The sequence below is a fragment of the Phaenicophaeus curvirostris genome, chromosome 1 (assembly GCF_032191515.1).
Source record: "Phaenicophaeus curvirostris isolate KB17595 chromosome 1, BPBGC_Pcur_1.0, whole genome shotgun sequence".
NCBI lineage: Eukaryota > Metazoa > Chordata > Aves > Cuculiformes > Cuculidae > Phaenicophaeus > Phaenicophaeus curvirostris.
In genome coordinates this window covers 57,231,411-57,259,304 of record NC_091392.1, presented here as the reverse complement: position 1 = coordinate 57,259,304, position 27,894 = coordinate 57,231,411, and the positions used below count along the sequence as shown (strand labels likewise).

The 27,894-nt window shown below is 40.5% G+C and overlaps 1 protein-coding gene across 1 annotated transcript; it reads left to right on the top strand.

Annotated features, from left to right (window-relative positions):
- The first annotated feature begins 129 nt into the window (after positions 1-129).
- Positions 130-27,894, top strand: FAM180A (family with sequence similarity 180 member A). The gene is made up of 3 exons (XM_069859151.1): positions 130-421; positions 23,851-23,951; positions 24,961-27,894. The coding sequence occupies exons 1-3, from the start codon at positions 346-348 to the stop codon at positions 25,312-25,314; spliced, it is 531 nt and encodes a 176-aa protein (XP_069715252.1). The 5' UTR covers positions 130-345; the 3' UTR covers positions 25,315-27,894.

Genomic DNA, 27,894 nt, shown 5'->3' with positions numbered 1-27,894 from the left:
TTGGACAAAAATAAATTCCAACTGGCGCATATAACAAATGAAACTCAGCTACAAAAATGTAATGATATTTATTCACACAGCTGCCAGAAAACTCACATGCACCATGAGTCATTCCAGATGTGGATAAAAACAAAGTCTGTCTGTGAAAGTAAGTTCCCTGATCCCGAAGAGACTTGGTTTGGGTGAGGAGCTGCACGCTGACTTCAGCTATACTCAGAAGAAAAGACAGGTTCTCCTTCAAAGGGGGAAGGGAGAGGAAAAGCCATTTATTTATTCCTGAAAATAAAGGAGGTAGGAAACTGAAAAGCTAATATAGAGCTAGACATATTTATTTTAAAGAAAAGGATGCTTTGGAAGACTTTGCTGCTGCTGCTGTTCTATTACAGTGCTCATGCCACTGTTACTCACAAATGGAGCAGAGGTAAGATTTAAACATGAAAAAATATTTCAGAGAAAACTTTGAGTTTATAGATTTGGTCAGAAATTATGTTCCATTATATATACATATACAGTTTGCCCCTCACAGCTTTGGAATTCTTTGTATCCATTAAATAGGAGGCTATCTAAATAATGATACAGGTAAATAGAAAAATACAAACGTAGAAGTGCATAGAGGTAAAATTAAATATGTATTCTATTATAATATGTATATGTGTGTGTGTATATGTGTATATATATATTAAAAAATAGCCCAAGAAACAAAACTACCTTCTTTTCTCACATTTTCCATACTCTCCTCTTCTCCTTTTTCTCTTGCATTAACCAAAATTACAGGTCACAAAACCTTAAAGCAGAACTCTTTTCAGTCACAGGTGGCATAATCTTCTGCCCCACCAGGCAAATAGCTAGTTATACTAAACTCAACAATGCCTGGATTGTGCAAGGTGCCTAGGAATTCTTAAGACTCTACCCTGACAGGCTAGCATATACAAAGCCATCTGCTATTTTACTAGTCTTCAGCTGCCAATATGACAATAGATAATTGTGATATATTTGTATTCAAGTGTGTTGCAATAACAATGAAATGGTTTGGGATCATTGGATAGCAAAAAAGCTGCTTGCTTAAAAGCTATTAATTATGTCCTTTCCCTTTTTTGTTTCATCCTCTCCCCTGGTATTTGGCATGGGCTCAGTAGCTGCTGGAATTGGAGAAAGGAAACACCTCTCAAAAGATTTCTTTGGTTCTGATAACTAAATTCACAGATATTTAAAGGAACCAGAGTCTATAAAAAAGCAGGCATTCAGGTATTGCCCTCCCCACCCCAGTCTCTCATGTCACACTCATACCTGGTTCATTTTCTGATCTGCTCCTTGGGTTTGGTTTTGATTTGTAATGGAGGCAATTGCTGAAAGAAGCAATGAGAAGCTATACAAGTCTGCTAAGGTTGTAAGAATGTTTAATTGTTCCTTAGAGTTAGTGGGGGTTCATTGACAAGGCATTGACCTGGGACTCAGAATAGCAGGTTCTTTCCTCAGCTTTTCCATCACCTTGTACTATACTGGATGAATCATTATGCCTGCATGTTCCTTACTTTTCTCTTACTGTATAACAGAAGTAACAATACAAATTGTCATCATAAAAAACACTTAATTCTATAGAAAAGAGTTTGTCTTTCCAGGAATGACAAATAGAAAGGTGAGGAAATTAGAATTAGATCTGCATATATGGAAAAAAACAACCCAATGATAGAGATTAATTTCCATAGAATAATCACTATGCACATTAAAGTTGTTTTCACTTTTGCTAACACACTTATTTTAAATCAAAAACCCACAACAGAACCCTAAAACGAATCCATGCAATTATTAATGTCCAATTTTAATCACCATGAATATTTAAACATCAGAACTCTCTTCTGCCTTTTGGGAAAGTAGATTGTTTTCAAGCTGCAAGCACTAGAGCTTGTGTTTGGAGACCACAGAGGGAAGACAAGATTCCTTCCTTGTTGCAATAAGGAGTTCACTTCTCACAAATACTCTATACAGAGATCTGCCGAGGAAGAAACCAGATTTCTTCTCCACAGCTTCTGGGGCTATTCAGCATCAAATATGTATTAAAGGCACGACTCCTTCAACAATAGCTAGTGCAGAGAACCTCCACTCCTCCAAATTATCAGCCCAAAAATCCCTATCCTAATCAGCAGTATGTAGAGAGCCAAAGCACTACCATTATTTTTTAATTGCTTAGAAACCTAAACGGAAGTTTGCGTACCGGCATGACACATCCTTCTGCACACTCAGAGCTCTTTTCTCCCTCCACAAATGACAACTGACTCTTGTCTGGGTTAAACCTCAGTCCTTTAAGTCTTATACAACTCCTGATCTGAGTTTTCCAATGGAAAAGCAGAGACAGACCAGCATCTGTTCTGATGGAAATGAAAGACAGATCTGCATATCATCTCCATGTTGACCAGTAGTCCAGATTGTTTACAAAACAGTAGGACGAAGGGACTTGCTTTAATTACTAACAGTTATTGTTTGCAATAGAAATGAACAGTCAATATTAGCTAAAAAAAGGTATTTTAACCATTTTATCACTAAGGGGCACTGGGGCAGCCTTGGATGCCCAGCCCTTGTAATCAAGTATTTAAGCTTTGGCTCAAGAAAAATGTCAGATGTAAGGAAAGATGAACGTACTTGTGCTGACTGGTGAGTGGGAACTCAAAACTGCCACCTCCCTTTTCCCTTTGCTTTCACAAGCATCATTAAATGGGGGAAAAAAAAAAAGACAGAAAGGAAGAATGAAGAACCCAAAAACATTTCTGGCCAGAAAACTGAGTGCTTTTAAAACAACAACAACAACAACAACAAACAACAACAACAAACAACAAGAAAAATTACTCAGTCATTTCCACTAAAAATCTCACACATTCCTTCATGGTACCTAGATCCAGCTGGTCTAGAAATCACAGACAAAGCTTGGTCTCTAGGACGGACATGTTCAGAATAGTTAAGAGAGATCAGAGACAAAATCGTAGAATCATAGACTCATAGAATAGTTTGGGTTGGAAGGGACTTTAAGATCATGTAGTTCCAACCCCCCTGCCATGGGCAGGGACACCTCCCACTAGGTCAGGCTGCCCAAGGCCTCATCCAACCTGGACTCGAACACTTCCAGGGATGAGGCATCCACAACTTCCATGGGCAACCCATGCCAGTGCCTCACCACTCTCATCGTGAAGGAATTCCTCCTTATGCCTAGTCTAAATCTGCCCCTTAAGCGATGGTAGAGGTGAGGTCATATTAATTTCTAAAGGTTCCAAATGAGAATTCCAGAACATAGGAGATATTTTTACTGGAGACACCAAGGAATGAATGCTGTTCTTTGACATGAAAAATAAACAAAACAACTCCATGCAGTTGTGGCAAGCAGAGAGAGTGTCACTGCTTGCCACCCCATTGCTTTCATCAAACTACTCTGGTGAGTACTAATATATCGGAGAGCAAAATTAACTTTAGATCTACAAGAATTGCCTGTTTCCTGAGGAGATGCCCTAAGGCAATTCTTAATAGCATGTTTCATCTCAGCCGGCTGTAGTTTATTTGCAGTAAGGTCTTCCTGATGCAAATAAATGGCACGCAAACAGTAGTGTGCTTGCTATAAGGTTGCTTAAGGAGTGAAGATGCTGTACAGTTTCTTGTGGTTGTGGCTTCTTGGACAGTGGGGCAGTAGCTGCAATGGCAAGTTCACTCCTTAGTGGAGGCTGGAAAAGGAGATGTTGAAAGACACAAAATAAGAAAGTAAAACTCATTTCATCCTTCAGTGAGAAAAAGATGTATTAGCTATATTAGCATCACTGAGGTTTCATGCTTTTGAGGAATGGCTGCACTGTGCCTTCCAGAACTCAAAAGCAATATCACAGTTGCATTCAGATCTATCTGGTCTACCTGCATTATTTTGTACCCAGTCTCTAGTGTTCAGAGAAAGACAAATCACAACACCAGGGGAATGCTTTGTTCTCCTTAGAGGCTTTCTGCAGAAGGAATTACTTGGACAAACAGAAGACTCATCCTCCTTGATTTCCCCACAACATTGCAAACTTCTAGTATTTGCTCTAGCATTGTGACAACTGAGTTAATGAGTTTGATAGCTGCTACATGCAACTTCTGCAGGCTGCTTCTGCATATGGGCTTAGCTACAGCAGACTAGCAGCTCTCCAGCATCAGGAGATGGAAAACTATGTAGAAGAGAGTCTGATTGTTGCTTAGAAAGTCAATCAATCCTTTTATAAGGAAGCAGTGTTTAACATACTCTACCCTGTGATCATTTGCTGCACCCCTGGATACTAGTAATCTTGACATGTGGGCAAAGGATGAGCATCTTGGAGAATAGGGCATCCACTCCATCCTCATATCTTTTGACCCTTTTTGTCTCTCATCCCCTCATCTCATATTGCATCCTTACAGCCAGGTATTCCCTTCTCCAGCAACTTCTGGGATTCCATTGCTGATGGTAACACTTGTTTGAGTTTTTTGGCTTGGACAGCATGATCAAAGGGAATGTGGCCTGAACACAGCATGTCTCTACAACATAAATGGTCAAACACATATACACAAACATGCCCAGAGGGACTCGAGTATACCAGGTTATGTTCCTGGGTTATCTAGGACATGCTGAGGTTTCCAACAGTCTGGTCCGAGGACAAAACAAAAATACATCACCTGGACTGGCTACTGGAACTTTTTGAAATGCGACATCTATTTATCTTCCTTTAATTTCCACAATGCTATTGTTATTCAACTGTTAAAATATGTAGTGCACATGGAACAATGAAAGGAATGAAATGTTATGGAACTGTCTGTTTAAGCCTGACTGCACAAAGAATGTTTCTTCTTATGGAGAAAATGCAATATTTCCCTTTTCTCTTCCTCCCACATGATCACTTAGAAAATTGCCTCAGCTGCCTTAACTTCACTGCTTGTTGGGCCTTTTCCATTGACTTCACAGGAACTGTAAAAGTCTTGATCAATCTGCTGCAAAGGTTTTTCCCACGGACCTGATCCCTCAAATGCTCAATTTGGGGCCAACTTAAATAATTAACCTGCATGGATGATCCCTGAATCAGAATTCACAGTGAATACCTGAAACTTAAAGATATACAAAGGATGCTTTAAAAAAAATCAAAGCTTATGATCTCTTCTAGGGCAATGATGCTAAACTGTGATGAGATCAGAGGGAGGATAGATTATAGAAGCTTCCACATTTTATTTTAGATCACAGACAGATATTGTACGCTATAAAAGCAATCATGCTGTTAGCAAGGAAGGATCTAAGTGATTCTGAGGCTTTTTTTCACCATGAGAAGCAGCCAAAAAAAGGCTAAAGATTACAGCTTATGCAGTTATAAACTGGTTGACAGAATCAAAAGTTGAAAAGAGAAAGGAGCTAGATAATTTTGAGGAAATGTGGGTAAGCAAAAAGAAGACACATGAGCTAAAGCTGTTTTCTCTTTGATATGTGCTAGACTAAATGAGAATTATGAGCTGAATTTGCACCAGCAGAATCTTCTCAGTCATCCCAACTCCATCTCAGTACTGAGGATTGACAAGTCAGTAAGACATTTGGTGACATTTTGGTTATTTTTCTAGAATTCCTGCATGCTGAGTGTCCCATGTATTTACCTCAGTCCCAAGTATAGAACTGTCTTGGGATCTGGGTCAGTTTGCACTAAGGTCCTCATATACCAACCAAAATCCAGCTCAGAAGCACCTCCTGCCATTCAAATACCTCCTTATTCTTTCACATGGAAATAGGGGCGTACACTTTAACAACTGCTTCCTTGCTTTTAATGCATGCTGTTAAGCGAATGTTCTTTTCCACAAGCAAAGCAGTTCTGTTACAAATGAAACAACTCATGTACCCATGTAAAGACTGTACAGCACTCTGTGAGTCCCCTCTCATTATCCTCTACTTGCCCACTGGGCATGGAAACCTCACAGGTACCTGCAAACACACAGAGCAAAAAAAAAAAAACCAAAGAAAACAAACCTCTTTCCTTCTCTGTGTAATTAAAGAAACGAAATGTGAGCATCCTTTTTTTTGTGGTGAGGCACAGAGTAATTAAATCACTTGCCCCGGATCTCTTCAATATTACTGTATGCATGTAGCTATCTATGTTGTTAATAGTGGTGGGGTTTTTTTTACTCTGTTTTTGAAGCATACAGTGTTTTTTCCTGTTTTATTGGGGTAGACCATCCCAGATTCAACAGGAGGGTAATGACTTCTCAGGCAGAAAGTAATCTTGTCAGAGCACTGAATGGTACAATGTCATTGAAAGGAAAGTCAGCAGGTCTTAATGAACATCATCAGGCTGCAGAGGCTCTGATGACTCAAATAGCAACAGGCAAGATGTAAATTGCTGAGTGGTGAAGCAATTAACTTTCCAGGCAGTGTCTCTGCTCCGATTTAAGGCAGGGCAGGACACACAGTGCCAGCATAGGGTGAAGGAGACAAACACTAGTGCTTGCCTGTATGCACAGTCTGCACTCAGCTTGAATTGAGGCTCTGAAAGACCCTACACCCTCCCCTTGCACCCTGGTGGCTCTGCTGAGGGGATCTGAATCTATACAAGATGCAGAGAAGCTAGCTGAGCACGTGGACCACGCTGCAGTAAAACAGGGAGCTGTGCAAGTGTCTTGGTTTGAAGTGATCAAACCCGTCTGCTCCTTGCTTTAACCTTAAAAGCACTGAAACGTGCGTACCAGCACCACTGAAGTCGGCAGGAGTTTTGCCACTTGCAGAAAAGAGGCCACAATCTCGGTCATTATTTGGAATTTTCTTTCCTGTAGTAACCGTGATTGTTAAAATCTTCCAGGCTAAATGCATTATTTATTTGTTAAAGTGTTTTCCAAATGAAATGGCAGTGGCATGAATGAATGGTGAAGCTGATGCATGCTACATGGATAACTGGCAGTGGGAAGCAGAAGAGGAAATGTATCAAAGCATCACAAAAAAAGGAAAAAGAAAAAAAGTGTGGCAAGGCATGCTCAGTGCTGGATCTGAGGCAAAGAATGTGAGGAGAGCAGGAGCAGAGTTAAACAACCTCCCTTATTCCCAGTTTCCACAGACATTCATTTTTCCTGATGAAAGAGTACATGGGGCCTTTCCTGGCCCAGTTTGCCAGTTAGGTCTGGCAGCTGCCCAGTTCCCCTGAGATCAGCACACATACCACCCGTCCTCTGGAAATTCCTCCCCAGCCACAGGGAAACAGGTCACCAGCCAGGAGCCGGGCTCCAAACTCACTGAGTCTCTCTCTGCTCAGGAGGAGCCAGGTAGCTGAAAAAGGAGGGGAAACACATTACTGAAAGCTCAGAGGCTATCTGGGAGGAAATGGGACAGTGGAAGGGCAATGTCACACTTCCATCTCATGTTGAAGATCCAAATGCAGAAGGTGTGCTGCAACGCTTAGCTGGGCCCCAGCCCCTGGCGTGGAACTGAGGGAGCAGAACACTTTGGTTAGGTTTTGCTGAGTTGTGAAGAGAGTAAACTACACCAGACTGGATGTGGATAACTGCTGCAAGCCAGGACATCAGAATTTCATCGTCTCCATCTATTTGGCAAGTGGTGGCATGCCCCAAACTGAGCCAGTGCTTGTAATCTCTTCTCTGTCTTGGAAAAAATAGAGTTTTTCCAATCTGGTAAGGTTTATTTGCGCTGCAGAGAGGGAGACAAGAGAGGTAAGGGGGAAAGGCAGAGATACTGAGAAAGAATAGAGAAAAAGCAGGAGGTAGAAGTGGCAAAAGGAAGGAACTAGTATGAATGAGAGGAAAAGAGGAAGTGAAAGGAAAAGTGTGTAGAGAGAGAAAATATGATACATGCAGATGGGAAAGATTAAAAACAGACATTTAAGACCAGGGTAGTATTCGCCCCTTGTCAGGATAGTATCATTCCCATTTGAGCTCACCCTTCAGAAGATGTTAATTTGTCACAGCTGGTCTCCATCTTATCCATCTGCTTCCTTGCACTTCTTTGCAGCTGACACTGCCTATTACTCATGTAAGCAGCATTCATATTTACTTCTGATCCCCACCAGCCTCTCAACACACCAGGATACTGAGATACACTAGTCTAGCAGTCTGAGCAATTCATCGCCAGTCCTAGTATAAAAGTTAAAGTTACTGCTGCTGAATCAGCAACGTATTGAGGTCTTTGTGCATTTCTTTCTCCCTCTTTTTTTTTTCTTTGCCTCCCTTTGAGCTTTCATTCCACAGAAGCTGTGAGAAACTTGTTCTGTTACAGGGCTCTGGGTCTACAGCATTTCCCATTAGTGCCACTCAAGATTTCCCATTAACACCAGTCATAACAGTGCCATGGCTGCACAAATCTGTCTCCCAGTATTAATCCCTTGAGGAATGGATCAAGTTCTGCAAGCCTTCAGTTTCCCCACTGATTTTCATAATGTTCACATCCATGACATTATGTTTTTGTTTATGCCTGGCTCTGAAGAAACACAAAAAGTAACTTCTTATTGAATTTATTTATTAAATGCAGATATCGTGCCTGAGGGAATTGTTCATATCTTATGCCCTTTCCTAAAATAATAGATATTTAAAGCATACCTCCTTTTTATTTACTGCAATTGTTCATGGCTTGGCCCTGAAAAAACTCCATTTCCAGTTAAATACTACTTGTAGACATCCTAATATAGTAAAGCATGTGTTAAATGAAATCATACATTTGTCATAGGTGCAGCAATTTCTGGATTTCTGGACTGCCATGCCAATTTGGCAGACAATTTTGGAAGGCAGTAAGTGTAGTGATAAAAATGTATATACTGCTTGGTTTGTTGCTTTCTTACACTCGGGTTTTTATAAACAGAGTTCAAAGGGGCTAACTTACCTTGACTGATACTTAGCAAATCCAGAGCTCAGTTGGGTCCTTACAAAGATACAAGGATAGAAAACTACCCAAAGATTTTTTCCACACTGGGATGTCCCATAGCAGGAATCAGATACAATCCACAAAAGTCAGCTACAACCAGGCCTGGTTAGGCTTAGACAGCAAAGGGCAGTGTGACTGCCATGCTGGGCAGCAGAAGGATGATCACAGGATCATAGAGTGGTTTGTTTTGGAAAGGACCATAAAGATCATGCAGTTCCAGCCCCCTGCCATGGGCAGGGACACCTTCCACTAGATCAGGTTGCTCAAAGCCTCATCCAGCCTGGCCTTGAAAACCTCCAGGGATGGGGCATCCATGACACCTCTGGGCAACATGTTCCAGTGTCCCTCTATCAAAATTTCTTCCCAAGATCTAATCTAAATCTCTTCAGCTTAAAACCATTACACCTCAACCTATCCCTGCACTCCTTGATAAAGAGCCCCTCCCCAGTTTTCCTTTAGGCCTCCTGTAAGTACTGGAAGGCTGCTATTAGGTGTCCCAAGAGCCTCCTTTTCTCTAGGCTGAACAACCTCAACTCTCTCAGCCTGTCCTCATATAGAAGGTACTCCCATACTCTGATCATCTTTATGGCTTTCCTCTGGACTCAGTCGAACAGAACCATGTCCTTCCTGTGCTGAGGACTCCAGAACTGAACGCAGTACTCTAGGTGAGGTCTTATGGGAGCAGATTAGAGGGGCAGAATCACCTCCCTCGACCTGCTGCTCACATTTCTTTTGATGCAGCCCAGGATACAGTTGGCTTTCTGAGCTGAAAGCACACATTGCCGGCTCATGTTGAGCTTCTCATAAATGAGCACCCCCAAGTCCTTCTCCAACGGGCTACTCTCAATCCATTCTCTGCCCAGCCTACAATTGTGTTTAGGACTGCTTGGACCCAGGTTCAGGACCTTGTAGTTGGCCTTGTTGAACTTCACGTGGTTAGCGCAGGCCCACCTCTCAAGTCTGTCAGAGGCCCTCTGGATAGCATCCCTTTGCTCCAGCAGCTTGGAGTCCAAGCCACACAGCTTGGAGTCATCAGCAAACTTGCTGAGGGTGCCTCCAATCACGCTGTCCATGTATCCAATGATGACATGGCCCTGACACAGAATGCCTGGAATCAGACAGGGGGAAATGAACAGGAAACATGGTGTCTGAGATCAACTCAGAGGATCCCAGTTTTGATGAATCGACTACAGATTCCAGGTGTCCTCTGTCAACCATCAAGAGCAACCAAAATCTGCTTTTTGGCCCAGGCTTCAGGTTTTTAACTGTGTTATCTAACCTTCCTGCCTTCCCATACCTAGTCCCTGTCTCTCCCTGTGCCTCATCTCTCCCTTAAATCAGACCTGCTGCACAGAAGGAAGACAGCAGCCACTTGGCCAAGTTCTGGGCAGTGCTGCATGTGGTGGATAGAAGGAATCCTCCGGGAATGCAGAGAGCTGAGAGGGGGATTTAGATGTTTAGCAATGGGACTGAGAAAGATGAGTCATTCACAAGCTGGCAATTGTACAGATTGGGGATTTGTCTTGCCATAGTATTGTACTTCTCATGTTCACAGCAGGGAAATGGTGTGGGCTCCAGACAATGAAGTCGTCTGTCTTTGGAGAGGCCACATGGTAAGTAACTAAGTGTTTGGGATATCATAAGAAATTGTATTTCCCTGGAAAGATACTTCTTTTCTAGCCAGAAATTGTATTTAGGGAACAGTCTATTGGACATATGCTGGGAATTTCTGGATGCCCTTCAAACACTGAATGACTAACTGCATGTGCCGCAGAACATCAATCCAGCACACATCTGGTTATATCAGCCCTAATCTCTGTGCATGCAGCTCACAGCCAGGATGGTCCAGCTGAGGTGAACACCAAAGCTGAACAACAGACACACATATATATCCTCCACAGGACTCTTAAGCAAAATATCGCCATCAAGGCAAAGAGCTCAGTTTCTACTTGAACAGATTTATAAGTGAGGTAGATGTAATGAGCTCATCACATGTCTTAAATACTATATAGCCCTTCCTTCCTTCTATTTACATGATCAAAGATGGAAGTGTATGTCATGTCCAGCTGGTTTTTCAGACCCATCTATGATGACCTGCAGGATGTCTTCACTCCTGATTGAATTCATGCTGTCAAACAATACATAAACTGTCAAAGAAGCAAATGTATCTCCCCTTATGTCTCTTTATATGAATGGTGCTAAACCTAAGGCTGGACTTCAACACCTCCCAAATGTCTGCCTGCTGAGGTAGAAAAGAGTGGTAGGTCATCTTACTGTAATTCAGCTGGGAGCAGCTACTTGAACATATTGTAGTTTACTTATACATTTTCATAACCCAGTGCACTTCCTTTTGTTCATGAAGTAATGCATGCATTATTTAAGTAAAGTTATAAATCACATTCTGAGTGTCCCTTTCACAGTAAACTGGAACACTTACACCAGCCTCTCTCCACAGCCCAGTGCAACAGGTCACAGCTACCAGCCCAGCAAGTCCGAGGAGCTCAGCCATGCAAGACAGTTTGCATTCTGGTTCATCTTTAATATCTGTGCAGTAATCAGAGGTCAAAATAACTAAAAGATTACTGGAGGCAGCATTTAAACTAATAAGTACAGGAATGTGTAGTCTCTACCTCATTTTGTGGCCATGCTAAATGTCAATCTACCCCAAAAATTATTAGTTTGTTGTATTATTGTGCTCCAGTATCTCAGACAATGATTACCTCTTACCTATAGGCCAGAGACCAGGAATGAAATTCCTTTAACCAAAGGAAGTCATATAAAGATGACCTGAGATTAATCTACAATTAATGTCAATCGTGTTCATAACTAGGTAATCTCTTTAATCTTCCCTGGAAGATTGCCGCTGCCTCCAAACTGAGAAAGAACTGTCATACAAAATTATTGCATGATGGAATCTAGGTTTTTCAAGGAATGCTTCTCTAGGCACAAGACAATGTGTATCATCTTGACCAAAAGATTTTTCATTAGCAGCCTATAATGATGACCCATAGAGTGTATACATGCTGGAAAAAAAGTTTCCAAGTAAGCACATTTTATTATGAATGCTTCAGGGTGTTTGAATCAGTAAGAAGGAAGCCCAAATCCAGGCAAAAAAAAAGCTGAAATTTATAGTGTGAATATTACAGCAGTTTATCTAAAGTGCCACCCCAAAGCAACAATGTCTTCTTTACCAGTCCCCACGCACAGAGTTAAATCAAAGAATAAACTCCTATCTGGTTTCAGTAAGCAAAACGTCAGAGATTTCCACTGGAAATCAAGTCTTCCTCCCTTTCTTCAAATTTATTCTTCCTAAGTTTAGATTGTGAGGTCATTAACATTTTTTTCCTTAAATATTTCCTTAAACTATTTTCCTGTAAGCCAAAAATCTAATTTACAAGTTCAGGTCAAAAGACTCTACGAGAAGATAATGTATTTAAGGAAGTACAGGACTGAATCAAACACATGGGACAAATTAGCAGGGTTCTTTTAGGTTGGGAGCCACTGAAAGACGGCATCCATAAGGGCAGGAACTGCAGCAGTGAAAGGTGTTCTGAATTTCTGTTGGTTTCAGGAGCAACTGCCAGCAATCAGTGCCTTTCAGGTCCCCCTCCTCAGAAAACAAGATATTTGGGTTATTTTGTTGGCTGTAAGATTTCTGCAAGCCTGAATCTTCTCTTCCCTCCTATCCTAAGAGTGTCTTTCACAGCACAGAGCTTTCTGTGACCTGGCTGTTCACAGAGCAGCACCATGGGGCTGGTGATACCAGCTCAGGTCATCTGAGGACCTCATCCACAGGTTCTGGCTGTCTTGAGTAGTTTGCAGTACTCAAGGTTCTGGCAAGGCATTCCATATTTAATGGTGAATCCGGTTGTACTTCATTCTCAGCAGATTATGAAACCTCAAAGATATAGGAACAGTCAGATTTTTGGGAGAGCATTAAACAACAAGGAACAGTGGAAAAGTGACATTTTTGTAAAATGGCAATCCCATTTGTATGTTTGCGGAGTGGGGAAGGCAGCTATAAAAAGAATCCATTTTGCAGTCATCCTTCAGATTTCTTTGCTGTGTTTCTGGCAGTATCACAAAAATTGTCTTGGCCCAGTATTGCATCTGCACACAATGAAATTCACTGATTAGATTTCATTGATGATTATATTTGAATGCCATTAATTTTAAATATTATTTTCATGCAGATTCAAAAATTAATATAATGGGGCCCAGACTTGCTCAGCTGGCAAAACAGTTGTACCAGTCCAGTTCAGAAACATACCTGAATCCATCTTCAGTTCTGAGTCACTTTTTCAGATTTCTTGCCTTTCTCATCATTACTAGAAAACATAAAATGTTTTGAAAAATCATTATTTTCAGTAATAACTCATGTCCTCCCGGAAAGAACCCAATATTGCCCTGGTTTTTGTTTCTTGGGCAAAGCTCATTCATACACTTTCATCATCCAACACATATTCATATCATTAAGAAAACCATCAGTAGATGTACTGACATTTGGAACTCAATGAATAGCTGGAAAGGCAGCTGGAGTTTCCCTGGCTCTGAAGAACAAGGTAATCCCAGAGCAGGGAAGCAGAAAACTGTGATTTTTCTGTTCTCCTCGTAACAATTTATTTCATCTTGAATAGGGATTTGACAGAAAAGGGAAGCCGATTTTAGTGCATTCTAATCCAAGGGAGAAGAAATGATCCAAATGATCATAGAATCATAGAATCACTAGGTTGGAAAGGACCCACTGGATCATCGAGTCCAACCATTCCCATCAATCACTAAACCATGTCCCTCAGCACCTCACCCACCTGTCTTTTAAACACCTTCAGGGAAGGTGACTGAACCACCTCCCTGGACAGCCTGTTCCAGTGCCCAATGACCTTTTTTGTGAAATATTTTTTCCTGATGTCAAGCCTGAAGCCTAAATAATGTTTATTCCTCCTCAGATTTGAGCTGCAAAATTGATACTTAGTGAGTTTGAGGAATAGTTTGTTGTTTTGCATGTGTGCTACTGTATGTGGGTGAGCAGTTCTTACATTAATAAAATAGTAGTTTGTTATCAGTTCAATAACAGTTTCCAGAGCTGCCGTCAAACATTTACATTTACTTGCTAGTTGAATCTATTCACAGATGGCTTAAGTGAATGACTCCAGGGTACCCTTAATTTATTCTGGTTTTCTTCACCTCAACTAGCAGCTCTATGATCTCACTAGTATAGTTCCCACAGGATAATTCAGCACAATACAATTCCATTAGTAATAACAAGAAACAGTCATCATTTTTCTTAATCTGCGGATCATATGTCCACAGGTTTTCAAGTCAGAATGCCCACGTATTTTTTCGGTCTGTTCACCTGCACATAATTTCATGTAGCACTCCTTTCAGCAGACCCAGTGCATTATGTTTTATTAATGCATATTTTCTGAAAAGACAGATAGTTCAAACTGGAAGACATTGTGAGATGGCACGGTAATTTCAAAGAAAACTCCTAAATCTACATAGTACAGGTTGTTCAGATAAAGCACATAGTATTTTTTCTACTATCTGAGTAGACATTTTATGGAACAGTTAATGACAACTGTTAATGACACCATTGGACTGAAGAATCTGAGCTGTCAATCATGATATTGAAATAAAATTCATACTGCTCCCCAATAGGTCTATGGTTCAAGCTCTACCTTTGATTCCTTTCTTACCATCCAGTCTTGGAGTAAATTTTAGATATTCTTTGTGCCAGCTGAATTTAGTCTGTTAAAAGTTCAGAGGCATGTAAGCATAGAGGGGAAAGAATTGTTTGGCAGCTAGTGGTACCACAGCCAATCTGCATCCCTAGCACAGAAAGGAGCCCATGAGCTTGGTGGCTAGATCAAGGGTGTGTAGGGATGAGGAAGGGCTCTGCCTTTTCTAACCAGGGTTAATGTCTACCCTTACATCATCTGAGAATTGGAGTTATCAGCAAATGTCATAAGAGCAGGGGGGCCATGCTTGCATTGGGAATTTCTCACATGTAGGAGTGCTGCTGGCACAACAACCACAATGAGAAGTGAGGCAGCAAAAATCTACCATTCTTTTTTTGCTTTGCTTTTTTCCCTTCATTCATGACTAGCCAAATTCCTGTCTTGGTTTACTGCGTAGCCACCCAAAGTGACGTCGGCACAAAGCAAAGGAGGGAGAGTGTGACTTGGGGGCAGGAGGTTTGGACTCCCTCTTGCAGCTGCAGCTGTGGTTAGGTCACCTTCAGCAGTGCATTAGCTACTCAGTTGCCTTTGCCTGCCAGGAAACTAAGGAAGCCCAACTGAAAAGAAAGCACTACAAAATGTAAAAAGGCCATTTTTAACTACTGGACACCTCTCCTCTGTACTAAGTGTCTCAGCTCTGTATAATATTTACCTGGGAGGTAAGGTGGAGGGCTTGAGTGCATTCTTTTAGGCTAATATAAAAAAAGACAGAGAAGTGGAACACTGGAACTGCTGCAGCTCTGGCTTTTTTCACGAAACAGATCTCTAATTTCCATTGCTTTTGCTCTATTGTTCAATAGGACAATCATACACTTTGCTCTGCTCTTAGGGTCCTTCCCCACAACTCAGCAATGAAACACTAACACCTGGTTGTATTTTTTCACTCCCTCCCTTCTGTGCTTCTTCCTGGGAGAAATGGAGGTAGATTAGATCTTTATATCACTTCACTTCTTCATTTGTAAGAAATATTTTCTAATGTGTTTGATTAAGATTGCTTTGTGTCTTCCCATTGCAAAAGGGCTGCTGTGAGGAACACAGATAAGGAACAAGAGGTGACCCTGCAATGAAAACAAGGGTACAAAGCACTGTTTCACTTCCCAACTATGCCTGACATTTCCTGGTTAACAAAATTACTCATTGCCTCTGTGTTAAACCTGTGGAAGAGTGTTGATGTTTCCTTTCTGTATCACTGCCCTTGACTCATACGGTGTTTGCTATAGCCTATCCTGAATTTCTTCTAATATGGCAGCAAACTGAAGGAAAACAATACATTTCACATCTTTTTTCCTTCAGTTTCTCTGTGTGCAGTTTTTTTTCACCATGCCTTCTGTGGCAACTTTAATTCAGGATGTTAAAGCCTCTTTTGGCTGATGGCACTTTTTTTTTATAAGCATAAATAATTCCAGGTGGGGACCCCCTCCTTAAGACCTAGGCAAGAATACATAACACATCCTACAATGATCCAGACTGATAACAGGTGAAAGTGCTACATAATGGAAATTCCTTCTGAGGGAATAAATTCTTAGACCATTTTAGTTGGTTGATGCTATTCATAACATAGAAACCATTTTACTTATAACATAAAAAAAAAATGTCCTCTGCTTCTCAAAATCACAGGCTCAGATGCATCATTTCCTTCTCTAGCAATATCTGTTTTTGTAAACATAATTTTTTTTTCGGTCTTTCTAATATACCTTTGAATTTCTTACTCATGCCAAGTACCTAGAAAGGCTATTGCCACTGTAGTTTTATAGAGAAATTCTGTTGCTTGTTAATCTAGTCTAACACATCTCAGGATATTTATGAAGCACAGAAGTGTAGGTTGAAGTGGGTTCTGTTTTATGGAACTGTGACAGCTTTTTAGAATATGTCTTTTTCTTAAAAAGGAAATAAATCAGTAAAAAGTAACTTTGAAAAAAAATGATAAGTTGATGAACTAAAGAATCAAATATAATCTTTTATTTATTCTAGGTGGTTTAAATTGTTTTGGTTTGGTTTGGGTTTTTTTCTGAGAATAGTGTTACCTTTTACTAACCTTTGTTGGGAGATGTACTTCCTAAATCCTTGTTGACCAAATTGAGACTTTCAAGATGGAGCACTTTTCTTTTAGCCATTCTTTTTATAAATGAAGAAGAAAGAAATGTCTGTTCTCACTTTTAGCCAGCAGACAGATAAAGAGACATCATTGCCACTATTAATTTTAGTCTTAGGAGCTAAGACAGCTAAAAGTAAAAAGAGGCAAATTCTGTTGGTAGTTTCTTTTAAAAATGTACTAGTTCATGTTGGTTTGTAATTAAAATGTTTTCTCTGTCTCAGTGCTGTTTTCCTGAGGGGCATTGGGATTTAATCTCCCAATAACGGAGATTTAAATGTATTAAAGTTGGAATGCGCAAGCCTTTCAATTGCACATATTGTCATGAAATCTACTCATGTGAATAACTGCAACTCCAAATAGAAGTTTCAGAAGCTAGTCTATAGCACTGTAGCGTTTTTTCCCTGTATTTCTATGTTTTTGCATGTGTTTCACTTATTTTATTCCTGTTATTGTTCTTTCAGCTTCCTGCTTCCTCCATTTCTCCCAGGCTAGGGCAGTGCTCTATCACTTCTAATACAGCAGTTTTGATACAGGAAAGCAAAAAGTTAGTAAGCATAGAGGAGCTATGTGGGGCTATGTTCCATCACACGGCTGGCCAGCCAAAGCTCAGGTTCTGCCCTGCAGGCTCAGAGCAGTATAAATGCCTTGCAGATCATGAATATGCATCTTTCTGGGGAGGACAAGAAGTAGAGAAAGATGGATTTACAATGCGTAAACCCTATTCATCATTTATTAACATTGCACTTCTTGTGATTTATGTTCCTACTTTCACTGTCCACCACATACCTCTCACAGGACAATACCACCCTGGAGGAAGCAAGGCTTTTGGTGCTAAAATCTGCTGCAGGCACAAAGCAGGTAGTTGCTCAGGACAGCAAAATATTTAGTGACTTTGATTGCAGGATGGTAAAGACACGTATTTCACAGTTAGCTTGAGGCAGTAAAATAGTGAATTGTCACCCTAGCAATGGAGCAACTCAGCATAAGTACCTACCAAAGAATCATCTGACAGAAATAAAGCTCTTTAAGTATAAAATATACTTCTGGTCTAATCGTAAAACCTCATAGGCAAGGTGATTGAAGAGCAATATGAAAAAGCCTTTATCAAGAGCATGCAACTTTGAGACTTATGTCTCTTCTTTTCTGCATTGCATGGTCAAGGAAATATGCAGAGACTGACTTCAAAATAATGCTTCCCTTACACTGCTGAAGAAAATCTTCTTGTGAACATTTCAGGCATATTCCCTAAGATTCAAAGCAACAATGGCTTGTAGGAACTGCCCAGCAGTTTCTGCAAGAGAATAGGTTCAGCTAGCCTAGATCACTTGTAATTTTTGCAGGGCATTATAACGGCTGCTGTGTCTGCCTACACAATCACCGTGTGAACAGTGCTGAGTTCATTAGCTTTGGCAAATGATTGAATTCATATTGAAGAATCATCTTCATCTTTCAATGAAATGCTACTGAGAAAATCTGTTGTGTTATCTACAAAAGAATTCTCTGGACAGAAGCCACTGCATTGGCTGAGATCCATTTAATGCAAATTCCGGGCAGGTTAGAGAAAAATGTCGTGATACGAGAAAAATTTCCAGTTAGCCAGTGGAACCACCATATGCTTCAGGCTGACTAACAGCAAGCTTAAAAGGCTTATGCATCTGGCCTGAGTGATGGCTTTTTCAACTCGTGTAGATGCTGGCATAATAAAAAAGGCTGAGCATGGCCACTGATTATTTTAATTGCTTTTCTAGCATGTTTTCTAGGCTAGGGAAAAACTTACACCAATGGAGTATAATTCAAATGTTCTGTTAGGACAGAAAAAACAACAATAACCAATGAATTTATAAAAAATAAATTTTGCATGCTTTACCCCGCCTTCATGTAAAATAACCTATAAAGTTTTACATTTTAATTTCCTTTAATTTAGGAGGCAGCATGCATATTTGTTCCTATGCACAAATGCGCTCATAGCACTGAACTGATTTGTGGTAAACAGTTTTATTCCCTCTTTTACCAATAAGATAAAGCCAAATAGGGAGAAGTTGCTGTCATTATAATTTTGGATGCATTAACTTCTAGGAGTCCTATCTTCAAAATCTTTAGTATGAAAGGGAAATTTTCACTGTAAGGAATCAAGCTAAATGCAGCGTGGCTGTGAGCTTGCAGTAAATAGATGGTTGTGAAGGTCTGAGAGGACATGGTTTCACAGAACCCTATTAATCTCTGTTACAACTATGGACAAATACATAAAGGAGTTTCAGGCACCACTTGTCTTTTTTAGGTCCGTCACTGAACAAGAACTGCTGCTCACTGCCTTGCATCCCCAAAGATAGAGGGATGGTCCTAGGAAGTCGATGATATCCAAAGAAGTAATTTTCATGAGTTTCTTTAGAGTCAGACCCTAGTAATATAAGACATGAGGACATAACTGGCAGTCTACTGAGTGAATTTGGCTTATAGCACAACTCCAGCCGGGCCACTGCTTTTCCGACAGGTGACTCCATTGTTTTGCTTGCAGGGAGTCAGGAGTTCTGGCCCGCAAGTCTTTCTTGTTCCCCTTCTCCTCCTGTCCTTCATGAAAATGGTCCTACTGAAGCAATGAGATAGCCCTTTTCCATGCTCTTGGCTTCATAACTTTTCATAGGAGAAAAGGGCATGGATGATGCACAAATAGTTGACCCTCCTGCATCTATGCTTCATACTTATTCAGCAAACACATCACAGGCAGCATCTGGGAAATTGTGAGCGGGAGTTTGGGCTGGAAAGCAAATCCAAACATCTGTACCATCACCAGTGAAACTGCATGGAAGACCTGGGAGAGGATCACAAATTTTTATCACGTGGCTAATGAGGTCTAGAAAATTATGTCATAATTCTTAAAAAAGATGAAAGCATCATTAAAGTAAAGTATTTTCAGACTCAGGTGTGATGTTACATTTAAATGCTAAAGAATTTTCTAAGCTATCATGAGCTAAATACTTAGAAACAGACCAACAATTTGGAAAACACTGCTGCATCTTTTGTTTAAAAAACAGAGTAGTCCTTAAGGTGAAGTGGAATTGAGTCAACAGAGCCATAGGAGACTGAACAGACTCTTGCAGTGAGAGGTGCAGAAAACAGAAATTCCTGCACCACATTTTGACGGGCACTTTTAGCTGCTCTTAGGACTAGGCTTGATGGCTGCTCACCATCTTAAGGCACAAGGAGTGGTGTGGACCAGGACACAGGATGAGACCTTTCAGAGTCAGGCAGGTACCCTGGGGGTGGGTGGCTGTGTTCAGACACACTGTTCTCATCCACCTATAGCCCTGAGGCCTCAGTGGGCGGTGGGAGTCAGATCAGCAAGCTCTTATAATAGCCCTCTGAAGAAGGGATTTGAAAGAGGATAAGCCTGGTAGTGAACAGATATATGTAGAAAATGTTTTCAGTAAGGATAATCAGAACTTTATTTTTCCTACCTCATCTCTGTGGATCATAAGCTTTTTGTTAGGTGTTTGTTCAGCCCTTAGGACAGATGCACCCACGTCTTAGCTGATACCTTGGCATATTTGTAAGAGAAGTGAAAACATAAAATAAATAAGAGTCTCTCCTCTGACTTCAGAGATCACTTGGTGGGTTCTCTCTGACAATACTGATTAAGGATCTCTGTTTCTCAGACTTTTATGACTATTGCCATTGAAAAATCTGGGCTGCAACATCACCATTAAATGATGCATATTGATCTGCATCTTTCTCTGAAAAAAATTGCTTGATAGCTTTACAGGGAACTCCCTTAGGAAGAGAATAGTAAGGAGATAGTATATCATAGTAATACTCCTCTGGTGTACTTTGATACTGCCCAGCTAACTCGTGTCAGAGATGTAAGTAAATGTAGGAAGAAGTAAAGTCAGCAGAAAAGTTTCAAGTGGAATTTGTAATCACTAAATGTAGAAACTGGCTGCAAATCTTCCTCTATCTCAGCTTTTGTGCTTAACTTACGTGTTTATTAAGTCAGTGTAATAAAAATCGGAGAATGCTCACACAATCTCAGACGAACTCATGAATTCATGGAGAGGACTGTAGAGGGAGTGGTGGTGGAAGTATTTGACTGCTGTGCAGGAAGAGAGACAGGGAAGGACTGAAATAAAATGTGCATCAGGAAAATCAGATCACCAAGACAAATTCAAATGGGCTCTGAAAGAGTTTCTGAGTAGAGTCTCTAAGAATTGTAGCAAAGTTTGATGTGTTTTGGGAACAAGGTAATGACATCAGGGAGTCAGTGTTAGCCTGGCCCCTACAGAGGATTGCATGCCTCTGATATGCATGCAAAGTCCTTTCTCACAATGTAGCAGCTCAGACTCCTGTCCTTTAGAATCTCCCAACCTAATCCATGTTATTCTGGGAATAGTAAAACCCAGCTGCTTTCTGAGGTGTTACCCGTGATTCAGTGAGCAGGTCAGTACTAAATAGATAATATGGCATTCGTTTTAGTGTGAGTTCTTCATTGAGGTTTTTCTAGGTGAGTGGTGATGGGCTGAATCTGATGACTCCTTGAAAACTAAAAACAATTAGTGTGATCACAATAAGCATGACGGCACTGATGCAAGATGCCACAGACACCTTTTCCATGGTTCAGGGAATATCTGAGATGTAAACCTTCTGCGAATGTGAAGGTACTCTGCACTCTGAAGCTATTTCCACTGAAAGGGCATCTAAAAGAGATAAAAATTATTTGTCATCATTATGGATTGGATTTCTGCCAGCTGCTTAGTAATTGGAGTTTTAATTGCCCAGTAATAAAAGTTTTAATCACCCAGCAATTAGTGCTTGAAATTTCAAGTGCTTCACATGCACTCAATTGCTTGCTTGAATTGCCAAGAGCAAAAGATGGAACAGCTCCAGTGTGTCTCAGCAAAGCTCTGAGTGAGAGGGGTGAACATCAGTGATGGAACAGCAGCAGAAAACAGGTGTATCCCCTGTTGCCAGTGCTCAGCCAGGAAAACACTCTCACAGAGCAGAACCTGCAGGCATCTTGTGACCTTTCCCAAACTCGCTACATCTTTGGCTGGGTGAGAGAAAATGCTTGGGTGGTAAAGGCATTATGCTGGGGAAAGGCTACTGCAGTGACCAAGTCCCTTTCAACACCTCTGCTCTTTTACTTGGTGTTTTTCATTCTTTCAGGCTTTTAGTCACATACCCTGCAAGTACTATTCAGTTATTTAAACAAATTTTAATCTAAACTCCCATGTATCCACTAGCTCTGTAGGTATCTTATAAAATGCCTGAAACCCATCCCTGCAGAATGCATTTGCAGCTAGTAGTACCTAGCTGCAGTATATTTATTGGAATTCAACAAGCTATTTTACCAATACTATTTTCCCTAGCTAATTCAAGCCAAAATACCATTTGCCTGGTCAAGCATGAATTACTATCTATGTAGTATTATTCCAAATAATTTTCCTTATGCTATATATAAAGGTTGTAATTAGCACAACCTCTGAGGGCCTTGTTTCTTTCTCCTTGAATTACTAGAACTTAAATGTCTTTAACAAGTCAAACTATAGCAAAGTCAACAGTTGACAACAGCCCAGGAAACAGGACTTAATTTAATCTATACAGTCTAGAAGGAACTGTATATTTGTGATTTTCTTGGGTAATCAAAGATGAAAATTGTCTGAGGAAACATGTAGCCAGGGAGCAGGGACAACTTTTCCATAAAATACTTACAGTTGCTCCAGACTTTTTTTTGCATGCCCAGCAGTGAGAGCTTTAAATCACGTTTGGATTTTCTACAGGCAGCACGCAAAATCTACCACAAGAACTCTGGCAAAATAAGACAAAAATTATCTATTTTTCATGGGAAAACATTTGGTAGAGTGGGATGAAACTTTTCAGAAATTCAAAGTAAGCTGCATGTTCTATTAAATGTCACTCGTAATTGTAGATCTGTAGATTTTGAGAGGGGTGTATATGCCTTTGAAAAGGTCTTTTTCCTTTTTTTATAATGTTTTCCAAATTTATCTGTTGGTAAACAATAGTTAAAGTTGAGAAGTGAAGTTTATGAAAAATTGCACTGATAATCACATTATCACAGCTTTAAAAAAACCCCTTCCCTTGCCTGAGTATTAGAAAAAAATGCAACAAATCCAAACCAAGGTTACCTAAACATCAACAATGAAATCATATACACATAATAATAAACAAAAGAGTTTTTCCCCTCTACTCTAGAAGGAACTTATACCTTTTAGCAGTACCTATTTACCTCATTAGTAATCTGGTTAGTAACACAAAGCATTTAGATTGTCTGTAAAATAGCATCAGATGTACAGGTCATTCCTTCCAAAAATGCTCTACCTCATTGCAATGCTGAGTTCAGGGCCCATATATATGTATGTTGTCTGTCTCATTTCCTAAGATAGTATCTGTAGTACCCTTTACAATGGTAAATAAATACCTGATCATAGCAGATTTTGGTGTTTCTAGCTATAACACTGTGTAGTATTAAAGTCATGATTAATTTGGATTCATCTCATTGAATGTCGCTGTCTTGTTTAAGCTGGTAACAGGCTCAATGACTAGACATAGCCATCTCCAAAGGATGAGTCACTCCTTCCAGAAATATACGCCCAGGGCATATGAGGTGATCTACTCTCTAGAGGAGCTGTCTTTATCAAGTAACAAGAGATCAACTTTTAAACATCTAAAACCAGGAGAACTGTAGAGTCTTCAAAGTATAGCAGTAGGAGAATGGCCTGAAGAAAGGAGGCTTTGTTGGGGGTCAGTATTGATTTCCCAGTGCAGAGCTAGAACATATATTTCAAGCAATGTTGCTGTTGCAGTTATCATCATTATTCCTCACACTATGGCACCTCAGAGGCTCAGGATTGGATTATAAACTGCTCTGTGTTAGATACTGTATAGATACAGGACAAAGAACAGCTAACATCATTCCTTATTAGATTATAGTCAAAGCGGTCCATGCTGCCCATTTTATTTACAGTGAGAAGTTACACTGTACCTTTGCAAAAAGGCAAAAAAAAAAGGCAAAAAAAGTCTTTGCAATAGGCAGTTGTTTTGTTGGATCAGCTATTGAAAAGTGTTACTTCTTTTCAGTGTTTGCCACCTCATGGAAACTCTCTCTTCCCATTATATTTTTCCAGCTATGCTTTTCCCAGCTGCTCAGCGATTCAAGAGGTCCTCAGCTACCGTCCTTAACCCAGTGCTACAAAACTCACTGGAAGATGTGGTCCTGCTTTATGAGGTTGAGTATCTGGGAGCAGATGGTACCTTAAGCCTTAACTAAAACGGGGATTACTGTCCATACTGGGATTATTTGTCTTCATGTCACTTTTACTCACCCCAGCAGTAAACCCATTGCTGACTGTGTGATAGCTCACCAGAAGGGGTAGAACACACATATATATAACAAATTTAGCTCTTTCAGCACTTAAGCAGGCAGCAGTTACCTACAATACCTCAAATATGGGTTCTAGCTCACTGGTAGGCAAAGTGAAAAACAGAGCAAATGGCTTTCCACTGAAAGCAACCTTCTTCCAGAGCAGTTACATATTAACTGAATTTAAATTATTTGATCTATGTCTCAGCCTCAAATTATTTGTTTGAATCATTAAAGCCATGACTACCAGTCATTGCAAAGTAGTCCCAAAGGCATGACTGTTTTACATTAAAATTAGTCAGATTCCCTCTTTGCACAGCAGTGCAGACTGCAGATGTAATGCACAGTCCAGAACAGTGTCTTATGGTTAGCTAAGGGAAAGTGCCCCCCCCTTGAAGAACGTGCATGGGTCAAGCATATCTATCCCACACCTTGAGAAACTAGGATTAGATATCCAAACAGGAGACAGGCTGGGGAGCCACTGCTGTGCTTTCTCACACATAGCAAAGCCACCACTGCTGTCCCTGCCTGGGTAAATGGATTTTCCCAGCTGTGCCGCGGTCTCCACCTCTCTAATCCCCGTGTGACACCAGCAGCAACCCATACCTGTTTTGGACAACAGAAAATTATTTCCTTTTTCCTTTTCCTCTCTCCTTTTCCCCCCTAGTCTGTCTCTAATTCTTCCAGGTAGGTAACACAGGAGTCCAACATTCACATAGAAACTGGTTTGTCCCACCTCCAGCCAGTGCAATGAGAGTTTTATGTCCATTTGACCTAAAGAAAAGACCTAAAGACATGTTATTAATTTGCATTTACTCCATGTGGAGTCTCTTGGAGAAGATAAATATCTTTCTCTGTTCTGATTTTGTACCAGTTTCTTTTAGCTGAGCTTGACATTGACAAAGGTCAGAGGATTTCCATCAAAGATGAGGAGCTCTCTTCACTGAGGAAGGCTGCCGAGTTTGACATTGTCTGCAATGAGATTATCCCCAAGAGCATCACAGAGATCCGCAGGCTGAGTAGCAGGCTGTCTTCCTACCCACGTGTCCTCAAGAAAGAAGACTTTGAAAGGACAGTGCTGACCATGGTCTACACAGCCTACAGGGTTGCTCAGTCCCAGGGGCACCAGAAAGACATTTGGGCTGAATCCTTTGTCAATCTTTACAAAGCCTTGAAGCATGACTTGATGTACCCATACAATAAAAGGTCATCCGAGTGGGAGACTTGATGTGCAGCCAACTCAGCCCCCTCTTCTAGATGATGATGGACAAATGTGGCACGTCCACCGCTTTACAGAGTTTTAAAAGCCTGCTTCATGAACGATTATTTGTTTTCTAGCTCCCTCTTGTGGAATCCACTTTATAGTTCCACGTTAAATGGGAAAAATGTTCTCTTCATTTCTAGGAATTTTCTTTTTTTGCTGGCTTGGAGGCACATTCTTTCACAAGCAAAGAAGGGATTCTGATGTACAACACAGATAGATATATCCTTCTTTAGACCTGTGGGTTTGTTATAAACAATACATAAGTATACTATGCTTATGCTTACACATGTACATGTATGTGCTGAAGAATGCTGCTTTCCTAGCTGCAGAAACAAGTGCATATTTTAGCTGACCAGTAAAAGAACATTATAAAGAGATGCAAAGGTCTGCTCTAAAAGGTAGAGGATTCATAACTGTCAGCCTTAAGAAATTATGTCAAATACATGAATTCCAAATATTCTTTTAATTAAGCACTCTTTGATTTACTTCATTTGGCTAAGACGGTTTCTAATCATAATAACATTTGCAGAAGACAAAGGGCATTGTGAACACCAGTAGCAAACAATACCTGTGAACATATTTCCTGCTTCCCAGAGCTGCCTCTCCAAATAGGCTGCAGTGACTATTTTGTTATTTGCACATGACTCTGCCTTTGCTCCTACTCCTTGTTTTTTTGAAGGGAACATTGTGTTGTCCTCAGCAGTGTCAAAGGCAAGCCAAAAGCCCTGTTTAATTTAATGATGATACATTTTTCCTGGTTCTATTACTTGAACGTAGCTCATATAACCCTGTGCTTCAGAATCCCCCCCGAGGCAAAGAAGGAAGGTGCTGAATATCTGGTGCTGAATTCAGCAGTGTGGCTAATTTTGAATGGTGAATTATATATACTTTGTGTGTGTGTGTGTGTGTGTGTGTGTCTGTGCATGTATGTTCATGCATGTATGTGCACACAAGAGCTGACTGCATGGAAGAATCCTAAACTTTTCTTTTCGGGGACAATTACATCCAGCCACTTAGTTGAAAAGTCCATTCACCAATGCAGTGGTGGGAATTACAACTTTGGAACCAATACTTGCTTATGGCAAAAAATCTTTTGTAGAAATAGTGCAACTGATTATTACAAACTGCAAAAAAGTAATGGAGAGAAAATGCAGAGAAAATGGAGATACATCTTGTCAGACAGATGACTAACAATGACAAATCCAAACTCTTCTAAAGGAAATCTTCTAATTTTTGTGAACAAGTTATAGAGCATCTATTTATCTGTTGATGTTAGAGGTGCTTCTTCCAGCACATGGGACAACAGCTGAACATTTATATAGTTCTTTCATACCAGCTCTCTCTATCTATTTGCATAGTAGCTTACGGAGATGGGCCCAAATCACAAATCCCCAAGGCTGTAAAAAAGAACTGAGGACTTCAGCCTCAGTTCTGAATTATGTTTAGCTGCTTCTGCATCACCTGGGAGAAAGGAGTAAACTCTTCTGTGCCCTTTAACAGGGATCCTCCAAGGACTGGAGCTGAAAACACCCAGCACTGCTTTGCTACAGCAAACAGGAAATAGCACCAGCAGTGAGAGCATGCTGGGTCTGACAATCATCCATGGGAATATGGAACCCACAGCAGCCTTAGAGGCAGCCTGGTAATGGCATAAGCAGATGGGCAAAGAGTTTATAAAAGATAGGCAGTCCTGTTTTTTTCCAGAAGTTTCTGTACATGTATGCAAGAGTGTGCATGTTAACCATGTACGTGTAGGTGTACTTTTATGCCTGAAGATCTTGTTAGCTATCTTGAAAGCCTGGAAGGCATATGGCATACTGCAAAGGAAACTGAAAACCTCAACCACAAAGTTATGGGCCACAAGTATCTCCATCTTCTCTACTTGCACACACAGCTCAGTGCCCATAAAGCAGGCTTGCACCACAGTCCATATGATCTTTAAGCCATAAACACAAATGATCAGTTTGTGTTTTCTTCCTACACCATATTTTATAAACACATGGAGGGGAAATGCCATGGAGCACACTTCTGCCTTTCCAGCTTTCTTTGGCTCCCTGAAGCACCACTTGCTGGAAGAGCCTGGCACCAGAGCAACTCATAAATCCCTTGTAGCTAGTGACTCCAAGTTTGTAAAAATAGCAAGAAAGAGCAACACAGCAAGTACTAATTAGTAGCAGCCATCATCGAGAGAAATACCTCCCAGCCACTCTCCTCAATCCACAACAGGATTGCCTAGCAGTCAGAGTTGACACATCAGTAAGTATCTCATAAAAAGAATTATAGATAATTTTGAATATTCATAGAATCATAGAATCACCAGGTTGGAAGAGACCCACCGGATCAAACACTTCCTATGGCGTGCCTACCTTCCTACACCTTACAAACTGGTGATTGAAACCTTTACTTCCCCAACAGAAAATGAAGTCTTTCTGAGTTCCTTTCCTTCCTCCCATTATTTGTTTAGTGTAGGGAAAGGGATTTATTCTTCCAGAATGTGCTTGGATTGCCCAGTTTAATTTAACAGATGTTGTCCATGTAATAATA